This window comes from Tachyglossus aculeatus, chromosome 1, assembly GCF_015852505.1.
Source record: "Tachyglossus aculeatus isolate mTacAcu1 chromosome 1, mTacAcu1.pri, whole genome shotgun sequence".
Taxonomy (NCBI): Eukaryota; Metazoa; Chordata; class Mammalia; order Monotremata; family Tachyglossidae; genus Tachyglossus; species Tachyglossus aculeatus.
In genome coordinates, this window is record NC_052066.1 from 160,177,250 (window position 1) to 160,196,713 (window position 19,464).

Genomic DNA, 19,464 nt, shown 5'->3' on the forward strand with positions numbered 1-19,464 from the left:
ACATTCCCAAGGATGAAACAATAACCTAAAATCAGAAAACATCTTACTTCTTTCCCACTAGTGAAGGAATTTCAGAAAGTAACTAAGTGCTTTATGGGTAATGCTTTTATAAATATGGCCCAGTTTAAACCCACATTCGCTTCACTAGGAAATGAAAACATCCAACCTGTTGGAAAATAATCCAAGTTTCAAAATTTCATCTGTTATTTCTTGAATAAAACTCAGATACAGGAGTTCTTCTCTATAGGGGCAATAGAAAATCCAGTTAAAAACCATGTTTATAGTTACTTACATATGAGACATAAACAGCTAAATATAAAGAAAGTAAAAACATCTATCTTGTAACCTCGTAATGATATTTCTTAATACCTTTTTGTCAGTCCATCAGACTGTCTCTCTACTCTCAACTCTCACAAAGTCTACACAGCAAATGGAAAGGATAAACCTCACTTTTCCTATTCATACTTTGCATCTTAATTTCTTAAAAAGAATTATTGTTGTGATTCCCTTTGAAAAATATTCCTTAGAATTAGATAACCTAAATTTAATTGTGTTGCTCCCTTTCTTTTTTTCTTTATATGAGTGAGAAGTTGAGAATAACATCTAGACTAGGTCATAAAACTTTGAATTGCTCTATTTTTCCTAAGTACTTGCACATCACTTATCTTATTTTGTACTTAAAACAGACCTGCAAGGTAGGGAGAGGCAGGTATTATCAGTCCATTTTATAAGATAGGAAACTGAGGCACAAAGCAGGTTAAATGACTTGCTTGAGGTCACAAAGCAAAGCAGTGCAGAGCTGGGACTAGAATCCAGATCCACACATTTTTCAATTAAGCCAAACTGCCTTTCACTGATTTTGGAAAGACTGAAAGTAACAAAAAGTAGGAGTTTATGAAAATATTTGGGAAGTCAACAGCAGAGGCTTATTCTTCCAAGTTTAAGTTCCGTGATTGGAAAATTTTCAGAATATTCCATACTTTTTCCAAATTTAGTACATTTTATGGATTTGACCTGATAAAAACCACTGTGTTGTATCACTAGAGTTCCAGCATTTCTTTTATAAATTTTGATCATGTAAATTTTCTTTCACTTTTTGTTGACGTAAAATGAAGAAGGACATACTCAGACTGGGTTTTTCTCACTGTAGAAGACTGGGTGTCAGAGGGAGATGTTGCCCTAAAAATAAAAGAAATAATGTAAAATCTTTAACTCATACTGCTTGAAAGAATGTAATTTTCTTACTGCTGATACCTAGGACAATATAACATTCCCAGGCTCAACACACAACCCAGACAATTGGGATTCTCCAGCACCTTTATTGGTCTGAGTTGTAGGCTCTGAGATGCTGCAAAATGAGTCATTCAGATGAATATAAACAGTCAAAATTAACTAGTGTTGAACAAGTGCTTGAATATAAAGATGATGAGGGCAACTACTATGGATCATTCACGGTGTACATATATATCTATTTATGTGCAGATAGATAGGCATACACACACACACACACACACACACACACACACACACACGTATTTTATGGTATTTGTTAAGTGCTTACTGTGTGCCAGCCACTGTACTAAGTGCTGGGGTAGATACAAGCTAATAAGGTTGGACACAGTCCATGTCTCACAGTCTTAATCCCCACTTTACAGATAAGGTAACTGAGGTACGGAGAAGTGAAGTGACTAGACCAAGGTCACGAAGCAGACTGCTTCTCTTTTTTGCCCCACTTTTTCAGTACAAGTTTTTATCCTCTGAAATATTCACCATATGCCTCAAATCTGGAAGTCCCTTTGCCCAGGCAGTCTAGGGGCTCCAAAGTTAATTTGGCCTAATTGTGTATACTAAGTTTCTAGATGCATATTTCAACACACTTCTTAGCAAAACTATTAATCTAAAGTTTGACATGCTTTGTTTCTGCCCTTGCCTCAATATGTATGAATACAGTGCATGAACACAACACACAGTGCATTTTATTAGAATACACTGGAATTCTAATGGAAAATGTGAATATGCTAGGTTTGAAATATTAAAACAGGTCACTACAAAAGATTTTACAGTGAAAAATAATAATAATAGTTAATTTTCAGGGTCTTCTGTAATGTCAGAGTTATAGAAATAAAGTTTACTGATGTTATTATCCCTATAGATGGGGTACCTTGAAAAGGAGTTCTGAGAAGCATCATCTTTAATTTGGTCCCAGGTTAAGCTGTTCCTTGATGTCTGAGAAGAAGCTCTTTTTTCTATGTTGCCACATGTGGTATAACTGGAAGCCCTAGGCTGCAATATAAATAATACATCTTTACTCTGCATCAATGCTACATTATGAAACAAGTATTAGAGCAAATAAGAAAAAAGGTAAAGGGAAAATTGCAATTGTTTATAGTTACTGTCAATAAGATATAGGGATATTTTAAATATCATTATATCTTATTCAATTGATATTAATGTTAACAATTACTTTTTCCAAACTTGTTTAAATGGTACGTCAACCTCCTTCATAATGAGCCTTAATGAAAGGACAAAAACATTTTAAATGACATTACCTAGGAGACCAAACAAGTTTTTAAGATGTAAATATACAGCAAAGAATATTAAACCCTCAGACCCAGAAAATCAAATTTGGGGATCTGCCAAAAGAACACCAACAAATCTTTAAAGCTAAAGTGGCAGAAAGGGAATGGCAGGACTTGGAAATCTACTAGATAACTACTACCCAAGGACCCATCTAGGCTGTTAGGAGTAGGGGAAAGTCACAAGAGCCTATTTATACAGGAAAAGTTTTTTCTATACTGAAAGAAGGAGGCCTGGAGTACCAATATTTCTCTGTGGGCCTCACAACTTAGAGAGATAAAACTACTAAAATCCTGTTCTTGGTGCCAGTGACCAAGCTTCAGGGATACAATCAATCAATAGCATTTACTGAGCATCTATGTAGAGAAAACTGTATTAAGCTCAAAGGAGAGAATAACAGAATCAATAAGGTTAAAGTGGCAGTTGGATTTGAAGTGGAGGCACTCAAATTGATCAGGGAAGGTCTTCTGGATGAGATATAATTTTAGATGGGCTTTGACTATGGGGGAGCGGGGGAGCGGTTTTCAGACAATAAGAGGAATGTAGTTCCAGGCAGAGGAAAGATTGAGACGTAGGGAGACATGGGCAAGGTAGGAGGGAAAGGAGCAATTTTCATCAGAGTGAGCAGTTGAAGATGGTGGTTGGGGAGGGACAAGTGGGTGGAAGGGATTGTAGAAGGAGAGAAAAGATAGGATCAACAACACAGGTGCATGGGGTAGAATTTGAAAACAGGCTTGAGAGTTCTTCAGAGATGGCTGACAAGGATGAGAGCATGGATATAAAAGTGGGTGGGAGTGATTTGGGGGGGGCTCATACTTGAGGGTTTTAACTTTGCTATCCTTCTGATTTATGTTCCTGTGTTCTAATATTCTGAAATCTTTCTGTACTGCCCTAGAGCCATATTCAGATTCCAGTCTTCTCATTACCTAAATTGCATTGTCACATGTCACTTTTGTCTGCTTCTTGCTGTATATAACTTTAGGAATTTTAGCCAGACCACCACTCTCTCCACCTGCAAGGCACATCTCCCACACTTCACACCGCTGCCCGGATTGTCTTTGTCCAGAAACGCCCTGGGCATGTTACTCCCCTCTTCAAAAATCTCCAGTGTATACCAATCAACCTACGCATCAGACAGAAACTCCTCACCCTCAGCTTCAAGGCTCTCCATCACCTTGGCCCCTCCTACCTCACCTCCCTTCTCTCCTTCTACAGCCCAGCCCACACCCTCCGCTCCTCTGCCGCTAATCTCTTCACCGTGCCTTGTTCTCGCCTGTCCCGCCGTCAACCCCCGGCCCATGTCATCCCCCTAGTCTGGAATGCCCTCCCTCTGCATATTCGCCAAGCTAGCTCTCTTCCTCCCTTCAAGGCCCTACTGAGAGCTCACCTCCTCCAGGAGGCCTTCCCAGACTGAGCCCCCTCCTTCCTCTCTCCCTCCTCCCCACCTCCATTCCCCCGTCTTACCTCCTTCCCCTCCCCACAGCACCTGTATATATGTATATATGTTTGTACGTATTTATTACTCTATTTATTTATTTATTTTATTTGTACATATTCTATTTATTTTATTTTGTTAATATGTTTTGTTTTGTTCTCTGTCTCCCCCTTCTAGACTGTGAGCCCACTGTTGAGTAGGGACCGTCTCTATATGTTGCCAACTTGTACTTCCCAAGCGCTTAGTACAGTGCTCTGCACACAGTAAGCGCTCAATAAATACGATTGAATGAATGAATGAATGAATCTCCTCCAAGAGGCCTTCCCTGATTTAGACCTTTTTTTTCCCCAGCTCGCACTCCATTCTGTGTCATCTATGCACTTTAATCTTTGACCTTTGGACATGTGATATTTGCCCCAACCCCAACCCCACGGCACTTATGTACATATCTTTAAAATATCTATTATAAATTATTTATTCATATTAATGTCTGTCTCCCCCCTAGACTTTAAGCTTATTATGGACAGGGAATGTACCTACCAACTCTCACATCATAAGCATAGCCTAGTGGCAAGAACATGGGCTTGGGAAGCAGAGGACATGGATTCTAATCCCAGCTTCACCACTTGTCTGCTGTGTGACCTTGGGCACATCACTTAACTTCTCTGTGCCTCAGTTACCTCATCTGTAAAATGGGGATTAAAACTGTGAGTCCCATGCGGAACAGGGACTGTGTCCAACCTGATTACCTTGTATCTACCCCAGAGTTTAGAACAGTGTTTGGCCCATAGTAAGTGCTTAACAAATGTCATAATTGTTATAAACGCTCAATAAATTCAATTGATTGATTGAATTATCTGGTCTAGGGTCTTGCAACCTGGGAGGTGAACAGCTAAACCTTTTAGGATAAGATCCTGTTTGTTTTTTTTTTTTTTAAGATTAACACAGTCACCCTATTATACAATAACCATTGATACTTTGACAACATAGATACTCCAATGAAAATCTATGTGCACAAAAACACCCCTTTTGGTTTATGCACTGATTAGAATGGAGGCATGATATAGTTAAATTTTTCTCCTTATAACTGTATCCTAAAGAGGACAAAGGCTCATTAGTAATGAGGACTTGAGAAGATTACTTAAGAAGAAAGGGATTTTGCCTTGTGATTTTTTTAGAGCTGGCATCCCAGATTGCTAATTGAGATTCCCAACATAAATTGGCTCCAAAATCAATATGTTAAAATTAAATTAAGATAAATTTCCACTTCTTTTCCTCCTCACCCCACCCTGAACAACTTTCCCACCACCACACTGGATGAGCAATGTACTAATTCTAGCCCAACAATCAAATACTGGGGTTGCTGCTAATGTAGGTCAATCAGACTAGTCTATCAAACTCCTTGAAGGGGTTTTAAGGATGACAATGAGTCAATCATATTTACTGAGTACTTACTAAGACCACTTGCTAAGCACTTAGGAGAGTACAATATAGCACAGTTGGTAGACATATTCCCTTCCCACAACGAATTACAGACTAGAGGGTACTGATAAATCAATCAATGGTATTTATTGAGTAGTTACTGTGTGTAAAGCACCATACTAAATGCTTGAAAGTACAACAGAGCAGGTAGACATGATCCCTGCTTACAAAGATCTTACACTGATCCCACCCATTAGGGGCTCCAGGACAAAAGATTGTTGAGCCTAAATGGTGTTCCGTGGATTGCAAACCCAAAACTGGAGAAAGGGATAGGCTAATGAAAGTCCCAAGTGGGTCTTGGTGTTAGACTATGCTAACATTCTGAATTTTAGGCCCTTCATGACCACACTTCCTGAATTGCCTATCCTATGTCAGTTAGCACTGAGGTCACCAAAATTATTCATGCTGCCACTGAGAAGTGGTCTTAGTTAAAGAAGGCAATTAGTCATTCCCCAAGTGAAAGATATTGAATTCACAACACTAACAGGTCAACAGATAAAGCAGAAGAAGGTTAAATGGGAATAGGAAACTCTTATGACAACAAGGTGGAATTCAGCCATGTGTTATTATTATGCATGGGCTTCTTTTTTTATTTCTTTGCAAACATCACAACCCAATCCTGTGGGCACGGAATGTGTCTCCTGCTATAATGTACTCTTCCAAGTGCTCAGTACAGTGCTCTGCACATAGTAAGCACTCAATAAACACGACTCAATGAATCCCTTTTTCTTAAGAGTTCCTGATCAAATTTCAGAGCACAAGTTTCAGATTACTAACAGCAAATCCAGAGTTTCCTCAGACTCAACAAGGTGAGTCATTGGTCTGCTGTGTATCCTTAGGCAAGTCTCTTAACCTCTCTGGGCCTCAATAGTCTCCTTTGTAAAAAATAAGGAAAAATACCTCTTCTTCTTCTATTTTAGGCTGTTAGTCCCAAGTGGCACAGGAACTGTCCTATTCCTTCCATCTGATTATTCTGTATCTACCACAGCATTTAGCATTGTGTTTAGTGCATTTTAAGTGCTTGTTCCCTTCTCAGGATCACACTTGGACTTTCCAGTACTCTGCCAGTCTTGGCTATGGGAGGGAGACTCAGGCAGAAGCCATTCCATTCTAGCTTGGGTAGTGGCTAGCAAGTGGAAGGCAATCTGCAACAAGTCAAAACTCACCTGTGCTGGGCAGCAGTGGCACGGGAGAGAGTCGAGGGTGGAGACACAAGTTTAATGTGTGGAAGGAGGCAACAGTAAACCATTTTCATATTTTTACCCAGAAAACTCTAAGGATAAACTACCAGAACGATTGCAGATGGAGAGTGGGGGGGCTTCTGGGAGAGATGTGCCCATGGAGTCACTATAGGTAGGAAACAACTCGACAGGATAAGACAAGTGCTTGTTAAACATCACTATTTATTACCTGCTTCACTTTTGCATGTGGGACATTCTCAGTTGTCTCAAGCCCAGAATTAAAACTGCAACATTTAAAAAAAGAATATGTTAGCACACTAATCAATATATATATACATGTTTTGTAATCTAAGGCTTAAGTTTCTGGAATTCATTCTTAGAAACATATTTCTGGATGTTCAGGTAGTGAAATAAACCAGGTTTTTATGAAGCATTTCTTTTTAAAATATAGTAAAAACATAAAAATATTAGAGTGCACAGATTCCAAATATTTTCACTTAATCTCCCCTTCTTCTGAGGAACATTCATCAGGTTGACTGGGATAGGGACAAGTGGCATAGGCAGTAACCTGGATTTTCTGGTGTTTTTGTTTTAGCTGTGGTTTCCTGCTTTCGCATCACCAAACACAGAAGGGATCTATGGTTTCCTTCCCCCTGCTCCAAATATAAAAGAAAGCATACTACCATCTAGCCACCACTACAGTGTATATCAATCAATCAATCAATCGTATTTATTGAGCACTTACTGTGTGCAGAGCACTGTACTAAGCGCTTGGGAAGAACAAGTTGGCAACATATAGAGACAGTCCCTACCCAACAGTGGGCTCACAGTCTAAAAGGGGGAGACAGAGAACAAAACCAAACATACTAACAAAATAAAATAAATAGAATAGACATGTACAAGTAAAATAAATAAATAGAGTAATAAATATGTACAAACATATATACATATATACAGGTGCTGTGGGGAAGGGAAGGAGGTAAGATGGGGGGATGGAGAGGGGGACGAGGGGGAGAGGAAGGAAGGGGCTCAGTCTGGAAAGGCCTCCTGGAGGAGGTGAGCTCTCAGTAGGTCCTTGAGCTCTCAGTAGGGCCTTATATAAAACATAAAGAGGGAAAAGGAGGTACACCTACTGTTCCACACGTGTGTCAATTTAGTAATTCTCTATGAGGGCAGTCACTTCTCCTTTAACTAGGAAGCATGTTCTTGAAGAATCTCAGGTCAAGGAGAAATCATGTTACAGTACTTACCTCTTGACCAATACTGCCATCTCCACAGAACTGTTTCTTCAGGCTCTGTATTGTCAGTCAGTCAATAATCAATTGTATTTATTGAGCACTTACTGTGTGCACAGCACTGTACTAAACTTGGGCAATGCGCTGAATCCAGACAGAGGCATACTGTCAGAAAAACATTCTCTAATTCCTTAAATGGGTAGTCTAATTCCCTAAATGGGTAGTGAAAGAACATTATGACACAATTGACTGTATATGCAAAAATGTCTATCTCCCCCTCTAGACTGTAAGCTCATTATGGGCATGGAATGTGTCTGTTTACTGTTATATTGTACTCTCCCAAGCACTTAATACAGTGCGTTGCATATAGTAAGCACTCAATAAATACAACTGACTGATAATAATGGAAATTGCATATATTATTCCAGAACAGACTGTGCCCATTCATGGACTGACAAACTTATTTTTCCTCCCTAAAACGAGCATTTAATAGAATATTTAAAATATTTTTGATTAACAAAACATGTTTTTATAATTGTATAAGATATCAGACTTTACATCAGCTAAGTGTGATAGAATCCATATGCTCTTCAAGTGAAACTTTACCCTTTAAGAGGGAATATGGAGAGAAAACATAAGTAGACTCTTGGGAAACATACAAGTAAAGGGCAACAGAGAAGTAGCAGTCAGACCAGGAAGTAGTCAGAGGATTTAGCTACGAAGAACAAGATATGAACCCTATTTGTGACATAGCATGGCCTAGTGGAAAAAGGACAGGTCTGGGAGTCAGAAGACCTGGGTTCTAATCCCAGCTCTGCCACTTTCTTCTGTGTGAACTAGGGCAAGTCACTTAACTTCTCTATGCCTTGGTTTCCTGAGCTGTAAAATGGGGATGAATCCTATTCCCCACTTAGACTGTGAGCCCCATGGGGGACAGAGATTGTGTCCGACCTGATTAACTTCTATCTACCCCAGCATGCTTGGGACATAGTATGTAGTTAATAAATACCAAGGTTATTATTATTAAGTACAAAATGAGCTACCAATTATCTGGACCCTGCCGTCTAGGCAGGGATAATAAGTTAGAACCTCTAAATTAGAACCTGTAATTATTGTAATAGGGGGCAGAATATAAAACAGTGAGGCTTTTGGTAAGAGCTATGGAATTTGGGCCCATCTATTCTTTTTTGATCATATCTGGAATTATTTTATTCTTCTTAAGTGTCCTTAACATATTCTTTCTCAATATACTTTTGGGCATTAAAATGGCAAGGCTAAATATAATAAAATATTATGGTTTTCTTAGCTTGCAACCCTTTTGGGAGTTCAGATAGGTATAACTGGAGTTATTTAGGTTCTTTTGCTTCATTAGGATATTACTTATTGAACTCTAGCCAAAATTTTCTAAGTGGTACCCTAAGGGCCTAGTTTATTTTCAGAAAGTGCTGCTGGGGGACTGACTGATAGGTGTACATTAAAAACAGTGATGTAAGTGGATGGCACTTAAGAAGGAGAGAGAAAGAGAGAGATGAGAAACTCAAGTACTTCAGTATCTAGTCGAATAGTGCTCTAGAGTCACTAAATGTAAATTCTGCATGGAAATAATAATAATGATAATGACAGCATTTGTTAAGCACTTACTATGTGCAAAGCACTGTTCTAAGTGCTGGGGGGATACAAGGTGATGAGGTTGTCCCACGTGGGGCTCACAATCTTAATCCACATTTTACAGATGAGGTAACTGAGGCACAGAGAAGTTAAGTGAAGTCACTTAAGCCCAAAGTCACACAGCCAATAAGTGGCAGAGCCGGGACTAGAACCCATGACCTCTGACCTCCAAGCCCGGGCTCTTTCCACTGAGCCAAGCTGGAAATATACGATTGGAGTACTTGCAAAACTACGTAATACATCAAAAGCAGCAATTTAAGTAAACGAAGTCCAATTAAATCCATGATCAGTTTCAGCTAACAGTAACATCCTTAGACATCCATTAATTATATGCTACACTGATTTTAGGAAGTTGTTAATGTTCATATATACATACTGAATTCACAGCCCATGCCAGTTAAGAAAGCATTATCCAAAGAGCCTTCAACCTGAGTTCCCTTTAGAAGATTAATAAAGACAGAAAAAGGAAAGATACCCGATTTATTCTCCTATATTCTGCATATTTTAATACCAGTTGCTAGTGCTTAATACCTGCTTAATTCAGTTTGGGTTTCTGCTTCCGCCTGTTGCCCAACTGAGTCCTTCATTTTTCTCCGAGCAGGGGTGTAATAGCGGTACTGGGCCAAGAAAGATTTAGCTTCTGATTTCAAAGTACGTGGAGTGAATGGCAGTTGTCGCTCAGTAAAATGTTCAGAGTGTCTATCTAGGAGATCTCCACTGTTGGACGCTGGATCCTGAAAATTGCGTGGACATTTCGTTTTCGGAATACTATCAGCAGAAGGACTATACGAAACTCCACAGTACTTCTTCCTGGGACTCTGAGCCCTGTAACCTACATCTGAGATGGAGGAACTACAGATCTTCCGAGAATGACCTCTGACAACTTTATCAGCATGCGATGGACCCAAGTAAGGTTTCTCGGAAGGACAGTCTGATCTTGCTGAATATGGACATTCATTTTCTGCTTGGGGGACCCGCTTATCATTGTCTTGTGAGTCCAGTGATGTCTAAAAATACACAAACGGTAATATTTTATTGGCTTGATTATTTTAGTTTTCTAAATAGGATGTGATTAAGCAAACACAAAAGGAATACTACCATCATCTAATTTGAAGTGCCTGGTTATTTAGCTATTCAGATACTTAGCTGTAAATATGCATTCTGCAAACAAGGATTAGCAACAAATCTATCAGATTTACAAAACATAATACCAGTTTTAGTTAGTAAATCCAAGTTGAAAGCATCCCAAGATTGTAAATCTAAAACTGTTTGTCTAGGCAATTATTTACAAAAAATCAAATTTAGTCTTGTTTCAAAAGAAAAAAGCTTTGGTCTTATTTGGAAAAAGACACAAAAATCTTTGTTCACACACAGTAACATCATTAAAAATATTGGTTCTGGATGCTGTTTTCCTTTTGGAAAAGGTGCAGTGCAGAATCAGCATTGCACTGGCAGCAGTACTGGCTTTAACCAGAGTCTCCACCTTGGGTGTCCTTCCTACATCCAGTTGGAGACCCAGTGACAACTGCTTTTCATATTAATGTCTGCCTCCCCCACTAGACTGAGATTGTTATAAGCAGGGAATGTGCCTGCTAATTCTGTTGTACTGTGCTCTCCCTAGATCTTAGTACAGTGCTCTGCACATATTAAGCGCTCAATAAATACCATTGATTGATCAATTCTCCATCTCTACAGCACCATGGCAGGGAGGATTTAGGGATCCAGGGTGGCAGGGAAGAGAAGCTGCTCTTTCCAGGAACCAGTGATTCTTTTATCTGTGCCTCTTTCAGGGATACACCCTGTCAGAAACCTCCATCTGGAATCCCTCCCCCATCTTACTCTCACTACTGACCTCTGAGGTACTTTGTATGGAAAAACACTGGGACGTACAATTCCAGTGTTAAGAAGAAGCTTGACCTAGCAGATAAAGCACGGGCCTAGGAGTCAGAAGGACCTGGGTTCTAATTCCAGTTCTGCCACTTGTCTTTTGTGTGACCTTGTGACTTCTCTGTGCCTCAGTTACCTTAACTGTAAAATGGAAATTAAGAGTGGGAGCCCTAGGCAGGACATGGATTGTGTCCAACCTGATAAACCTGTATCTACCCCAGTGCTTAGTACAGTGCCTGGCACAAAGTAAGTGCTTAACACATTCCATTAGAAAAAAAAGCCTGCTATTTTTTTCTCACCTCATTCTCATAATTTATTAAGATTAAATAACAACAAAGTACATAAATGTGAACTGCTTTACATATTAATTACTGAATTTTCAGATCAGGGTATCCATTCAACAGTGCTACAATTTTAGTGACAATTTAGGTAACTCAATAGAATAATCCTGACTATTCAAAACAAGCAAAAGAACTTCTGGTACATTTCTGGTTTGGCTTCATACCTGGCTCCAGGGCAACAGGTGTTCAATAAATCCCTAAGCCCCGCCAAAAATCCAGTCAAATTTAATCCTTTATAATAAGAAAACATATAAGGACATTTGAAAAATGACTCTAAACACTGTTGATAAACCCCTAAGCACCATGAACAACCAATCACATTTTATAACTTTTAAGGGCTTTTGAAAAAAAAGGGCTCTAAATATTGCAGGTGACATAAAATATGAACAAATGTGAACTTCATTTTGCTTCTGCTTCTCAGCAGTCTCCCAATGCTGCTGGCGAAAGTCTAAACATCATGCCAACCTCGTTCAAGTTTATCCTTTTCTGCCTTAACTCAGCCCTCTCCTCTGCCAGACAAAACTATTTCTCCTCCCTTATTGACACCCATGCCCATCATCTCCATCAGCTCTTCCGTACATTCAACTCCCTTCTCAGTCCCCCGGTTCCTCCCCCTCCTCCTTCCCTCACCCCCAACGATCTGGCCTCCTACTTCATTAATAAAATTAAATCCATCAGGTCTGAGCTCCCCAAAGTCACTCCCCCACCTTCTCCAGCCCCTCAGCTCTCAACGATCTCCGCTATTCTTCCATCCTTCTGAGCAGTATCCTCAGAGATCTCCTCCCTCCTCTCAAGTGCTACTCCAGCTACCTGTGCTTCTGACCCCATTCCCTCTCATTTTATGAAATCTCTCACTCCGTCCCTTCTCCCCTCCTTAACTTCCAGCTTCAACCACTCACTCTCCACTGGTTCCTTCCCCTCTGCCTTCAAACATGCCCACATCTCTCCCATCCTAAAAATACCCTCTCTTGACCCCACCTCACCTTCTAGTTATCGCCCAATATCCCTCCTACCATTCCTTTCCAAACTCCTTGAACGAGTCATCTATACGCGCTGCCTCGAATTCCTCAACGACAACTCTCTCCTCAACCCCCTCCAATCTGGCTTCCGTCCCCTACATTCCACGGAAACTGCCCTCTCAAAGGTCACCAGTGACCTCCTGCTTGCCAAATCCAACAGCTCATACTCTATTCTAATCCTCCTCGACCTCTCAGCTGCCTTTGACACTGTGGACCACCCCCTTCTCCTCAACACGCTATCCAACCTTGGCTTCGCAGACTCCGTCCTCTCCTGGTTCTCCTCTTACCTCTCCGGCCATTCATTCTCAGTCTCTTTTGCTGGCTCCTCCTCCCCCTCCCATCCCCTTACTGTAGGGGTTCCTCAAGGTTCAGTTCTGGGTCCCCTTCTGTTCTCGATCTACACTCACTCCCTTGGTGACCTCATTCGCTCCCACGGATTCAACTATCATCTCTACGCTGAAGACACCCAAATCTACATCTCTGCCCCTGCTCTCTCTCCCTCCCTCCAGGCTCTCATCTCCTCCTGCCTTCAAGACATCTCCATCTGGATGTCTGCCCGCCACCTAAAACTCAACATGTCCAAGACTGAACTCCTTGTCTTCCCTCCCAAACCCTGCCCTCTCCCTGACTTTCCCATCACTGTTGACGGCACTACCATCCTTCCCTTCTCACAAGCCAGCAACCTTGGTGTCAATCCTCGACTCCGCTCTCTCATTCACCCCTCACATCCAAGCCGTCATCAAAACCTGCCAGTCTCACCTCCGCAACATTGCCAAGATCCGCCCTTTCCTCCCCATTCAAACTGCTACCCTGCTCGTTCAAGCTCTCATCCTATCCCGTCTGGATTACTGTATCAGCCTCCTCTCCGATCTCCCATCATCCTGTCTCTCCCCACTTCAATCCATACATCACACCAGTGCCTGGATTGTCTTTGTCCAGAAATGCTCTGGGCATGTTACTCCCCTCCTCAAAAATCTCCAGTGGCTACCAATCAACCTACACATCAGGCAAAAACTCCTCACCCTCGGCTTCAAGGCTCTCCATCACCTCGCCCCCTCCTACCTCACCTCCCTTATCTCCTTCTCCAACCCAGCCCGCACCCTCCGCTCCTCTGCCGCTAATCTCCTCACAGTGCCTCGTTCTCGCCTGTCCCGCGTCGACCCCCAGCCCACGTCATCCCCCTGGCCTGGAATGCCCTCCCTCCCCACATCCGCCAAGGTAGCTTTCTTCCTCCCTTCAAGGCCCTACTGATAGCTCACCTCCTCCAGGAGGCCTTCCCAGACTGAGCCCCTTCATTCCTCTCCCCCTTCTCCCCCTCCCCATCCCCACCGCCTGACCTCCTTCCCCTCTCCACAGCACCTGTATATACATATATATGTTTGTACATATTTATTACACTATTTATTTATTTTATTTGTACATATTTATTTTATTTTGTTAATATGTTTTGTTTTGTTCTCTGTCTCCCCCTTCTAGACTGTGAGCCCACTGTTGCGTAGGGACTGTCTCTATATGTTGCCAACTTGTACTTCCCAAGTGCTTAGTACAGTGCTCTGCACACAGTAAGCGCTCAATAAAAATGATTGAATGAAAGATCACCCTCCTGCACCTTAATTCTACCCCCTCTACCTGTGCTCTGACCCTATCTATTCCTTCTCTCCTTCTAAAAACACTTTCTCCTACTCTCCTCCCCCTGCCTTCAAATCTCTCCAATTTTAGAAAGGCCCTCTTCCTACCCCACAATCCTCTCCAGGTATTATTCCATCTCCCTCTTCCCAATCCCATCCAAACTCCTAGAACAAGTTATATATGTCCACAACCTTAATTTCCTCTTTACCAACTCTTTTCATAATGCTTTGTGGTCTGGATTTTGATCCCTTCATTCCACTGAAGCTGCTTGCTCCAAGGCCCTCAGTGACCTCCTTATAGCCAAGTCCAAAGGGCACAGGTCCACCCTGACCCACCCTTACCTCTCTGCTGCTTTTGACATCATGGATCTCCCCTCCTCCTCAAAATACCATCAGACATCAGTTTTGGTGATATAGTACTTTTTTTTTAATGGTGTTTGTTAAGCACTTACTACGTGCCAGGCACTGTACTAAGCCCTGGGGTGGATGCAAGCAAATTGGGTTGTACACAGTCCCTGTCCCATGTGGGGCTCACAGTCTCAATCCTCATTGTACAGATGAGGTAACTGAGGCACAGAGAAGTGAAGTGACTTGCCCAAGACCACACAGCAGACAAGTGGTGGAGACATAATTAGAACCCGTGACCTTCTGACTCTCAGGCCCATGATCTGTCCACTACGCCATATGCCAGGCATTGTACTAAGTACTGGAGTAGATACAAGCTAATCAGATCCATGTTCCACTTGGGGGCTTACCATCTTAATACCCTTTTTACAGATGAGATAACTGAGGCACAGAGAAGTTAAGTAACTTGCCCAAAGTCACAAAGCAGACAAGTGGTGCAGCCGGGATTAGAACCCAGGTTCTCTGACCCCCAGACCCATGCTCATACTACTATGCTACGCTGTTACAAAGGCAAAAGACAGGCATGAGGATTTGAGGCCTGAATTATTTGGAAAACCACCTATGTCATCTAAAAGTATTTGGATTCTATTTTGCTTTGACTGTGGAGTCCTGGGTTCACTCTGGTTTCTCTGCACCAACTAACCTGTTTCATTTCAAGCACTAGTATAAACAACTGACTCACTCTTCAATTTCCTTCCTAGGTTTTCTCATTACATTTTTTTACAGTTTTTGTTAAGTACTTACTATGTGCCAGGCACTTTACTAAGTGCAGGGGAAGATACAAGCTAATCAGGTTGGACACAGTCCACATCCCATATAGGGGTCACAGCCTTAATCCCCATTTTGCAGATGAGGTAACTGAAGTACAGAGAAGCTAAGTGACCTGCCCAAAGTCACACAGCAGACAAGTGGCAGAGTCGGGATTCTGACTCCCAGATCTGTGGTCTATACACTAGGCCATGCTGCTTCTCAGGTTGCTCCCATCCCACGGCTTCAGCTATTATCCTCTCTATTCTGACTACCCCGACCTCTCATCTGACCTGCAATCCCGTATCTGCACATGCCTCCAGTACAACTCCATTTGGATGTCCTGCCAGCAACTCAAACTCAACATGCCAAAGACCAAACTCTTCCTCTGTGTCTCTAAACCCACTTCCTGACTTGACTTTCCCACCTCTTCTATCACCCACTCCAGATACTAGTCACGGTCATCTACCACCCCCCCATGTCCCAACTCCAACTTTTTGAACCATTTTGATCCCTTTCTCACATTCCTTCTCTCTTTCCCCATCCCTACATTGATCCCTGGGGACTTCAATAACCACACGGGTGTCCCTGATTACCCTTTCGCAGTCCACTTTGTCACTCCTCAACTCCACTGACCTTCTGCTCCCCCAGCTTGCCCACTCAGCAACTTGGAAAATCCCTTGAACGCATCATATCTAGTCACTGTACAATTTCTACTCTCATCAACTGTGAAATTCCTCTCTCTGACCACAACCTCCTCACCTGTCAATTTCTCTCCCACACACCTCCTCTTCACAAATCTCTTCAGTTCCCCCAAAGAGACTTCCAATCTTTTGACCCCATCCAATTTTCTCAATCGTATCCCATTTAGCCTCCTACCCAAACAACCTTCCCCTAAGAACCAAATGGACACCCTTAACACCACCTTTTTTTACTGAAATCAACTCACTCGCTCCACTATCCTTTTGTCGATCTTGTACCACTAACCTACAGCCCTGAATCACCTCCAGAGTCTGATTCCTTCACTCTTGTACACAAATCGTAGAGCGCTGCCTCTCCTCCAGTTCTCTCCTGGACCCCCTCCAATCTGGCTTCTGTCCCCTTCACTCCATAGAAACGCCCTCTCAAAGGTCACAAATGATCTCCTTCTTGTCAAATCCAACGGCCTCTATTGCATCTTAATTCTCCTCGACCTCTCAGCTGCCTTTGACACTGTTGGCCACCCTTTTCTCCTGGAAACATTATCCAACCTTGGCTTCACTGACAGTATCCTCTCATGGTTCTCCTCTTATCTCTCTGACCATTCATTCTCAATCTCTTTCACTGGCTCTTCCTCTGCTTCCCACCCACTAATTGTGGGAGTCCTTCAAGGTTCAGTTTTGGGTCTCCTTCTATTCCCCTTCTACATCTATTCCCTTGGAAAACTCATATGCTCACATAGCTTCATCTCCAAGGCCTGATCTCTCTCACTCTCTAGTCTTGCACTTCCTCCTGCCAACAAGACATCTCTACTTGGATGTCCTGCTGTCACCGCAAATTTAACATATCCAAAACAGAACTCCTTATCTTCCCACCCAAAGCCTGTCCTCCCCCTGATTTTCCCATCTCTCTAGACAGCATCATGATCCTTCCTGTCTCACAAGCCTGTAACCTTGGTGTTAGCCTTGGTGTTATCTCTCTCATTCAACACACACATTCAATCTGTCACTAAATCCTCTCAGTTCAACCTTCACATCATTACTAAAATCTGCCCTTTCCTCTGCATCCAAACTGCAACCATGTTAAACCAAGCACTTATCCTACCCCGCCTTGATTACTGTATCAGCCTCCTTGCTGACCTCCCTGCCTCCTGCCTTTCCCTACTACAGTCCATACTTCACTCTGCTGCCTAGATAATTTTTCTACAAAAACACTCAGTCCATGTTTCCCTACTCTTTGAGAGCCTTCAGTGGTTGCCCATCCATCTCCAAATCAAATAGAAACTCCTTACAATTGACTTTCAAGCACTCAATCACCTTGTCTCCTCCTACTTCATCTTGCTGCTCTCCTATTACAACCTAGCCTGAATGCCTCTAATGCCAACCTACTCACTGTACCTCGAACTCACCTAGCTTGCCACTAACCTCTTGACAATGTCCTGCCTCTGGCCCAGAATGCCCTCCCTCTTCATATCTGACTGAAAATTACTCTCCCCACCTTCAAAGTCTTATTGAAGGTACCCCTCCTCTAAGAAGCCTTCCCTTTCCTCTTCTCCCACTCCCTTCCGTGACACCTTTACACTTGGATTTGCTCCCTTTATTCACCTAACCCTCAGCCCCATGGCACTTACATACATATCCATAATTTAATATCTGTCTCTTGGACTACAGAGTAAGCTTGTTGTGGGCAGGGAACATGCCTACCAACTCCCCCAAGCACTTAATACAGTGCTTTGCACACAGTAAGAACTTAAAAATATTATTGGCTGATTCATTAATTAGTCCCAACCCCATACCCCTTCTCACTTAACACCTTTTAGCTCCTCCTCTCTAAACCCACCTCAGTTTTAATGAATTAATTCCCCCCCAACTTCTGCTGTGTTGTCTTCTCACACTTCTGTTTCTCCTCCTGCTCTAGTACACATGACTACAACTTACTACAATTTTGTAAATTATTTTTTGTTAACACATCAAATATCGGGGTGGGGCAGTAATGTGGTGTGGGCAACTGTATGGGTAACTATGGTAGTTGGCAAAATTTTATCATTCAACTTAATCGTTTTCCTCTCAGTGGTAAATTTGCTCGTAACTGATTTTGCTACAACATGTAGTGGAAATCTTGCCTATGTCATAAATTTGGTCACAACAGTTACTTTCTGCAAAACTGCAGAAAGAAAATCATGGCCTAGGGAACAGAACATGGCACTAGGTCCTAATCTCAGGTCTTCCATTCAGCTGCTGTGTGGCCTTGGGCAAGTCAACTAACTTCTCTGTGTCTCAGTTTTCCTATCTGTAAAATGGGGATTCAATACTTGTTCTTCCCTGAAGTAGACCGTGTCCCACCTGATTATCTCATATCTTCCCCAGAATTATTACTATTATTATTATGAGGTAATGAAATCAATGAAACTATTTAAAGAGCCAAGGCCTGTGAATGTTGTGCATTTTCTTGTCACTGTGTCTCTGTTGCAGAATTCTTGCTGTGGAAATTTTCTATTTAATAAAATTTCCTGCCTGGAGGTGGGGCGGGGTTGTAGCGCAGAAGCAGCATGGCCTAGTTGAAAGAGCATGGACCTGGAAGTCAAAAGGCCTGGGTTCTAATCCTGACTCTGCCACTTGTCTGTGGTGTGACTTTGGGCAAGTCACTTAACGTCTTTGTGCCTCAGTTACCTCATCAGTAAAATTCTAATTAAGACTTTGAGCCCCATGTGGGAAAGGACTGTGTCTGACCTGATTTTCTTGTGTCAAACCAGCACTTATAACAGTGCGTGGTACATAAAAAGTGCTTAACAAATACCATTTTAAAAAAAAAGGTCATGTACAGAAGGGGGAAACAGCCACTGAGTTTGCACATTCCTCTATTGGCCTTTCCTTACTGAAAAATAAAGAAGCTCATAACCAACCAGTACTTGACTTTGCAGGAAAGAAATGATCCATTACTGCTTTAGTGCAAAATATTACTTAAGACATTTCAAATAAGGTTTTTAAAAGACCATGTTACTTCACCTTACGAATTATGGCTGAATGTGTCCTGGAACCACTTCTGGAACTGGGCAGTGAAGAGGATTTAGCACAACATGAATAAGAACTGAAGTTAGCTAGGTCCTTCTTGAGTTTCTCTCTTCGCTGCTGGTCCACATCTTAGAAAAGATATAATGGGT

At 42.0% G+C, this 19,464-nt stretch overlaps 1 protein-coding gene across 5 annotated transcripts in view; it reads right to left on the reverse strand.

The window, feature by feature from the left end:
• The window catches only part of SPATA7 (spermatogenesis associated 7), a 67,748-nt gene that overhangs the window by 25,292 nt on the left and 22,992 nt on the right, over nucleotides 1–19,464 (reverse strand). For all 5 annotated transcript variants that reach the window (XM_038746085.1, XM_038746075.1, XM_038746094.1 and 2 more), the window contains 6 exons: nucleotides 19,310–19,443; nucleotides 10,110–10,585; nucleotides 6,905–6,959; nucleotides 2,162–2,283; nucleotides 1,126–1,179; nucleotides 167–241 (listed from right to left, as the gene is read on the reverse strand). In XM_038746085.1, the coding sequence (XP_038602013.1) occupies nucleotides 167–241; nucleotides 1,126–1,179; nucleotides 2,162–2,283; nucleotides 6,905–6,959; nucleotides 10,110–10,585; nucleotides 19,310–19,443 (916 nt within the window). The remainder of the gene's footprint in view (nucleotides 1–166; nucleotides 242–1,125; nucleotides 1,180–2,161; nucleotides 2,284–6,904; nucleotides 6,960–10,109; nucleotides 10,586–19,309; nucleotides 19,444–19,464) is intronic.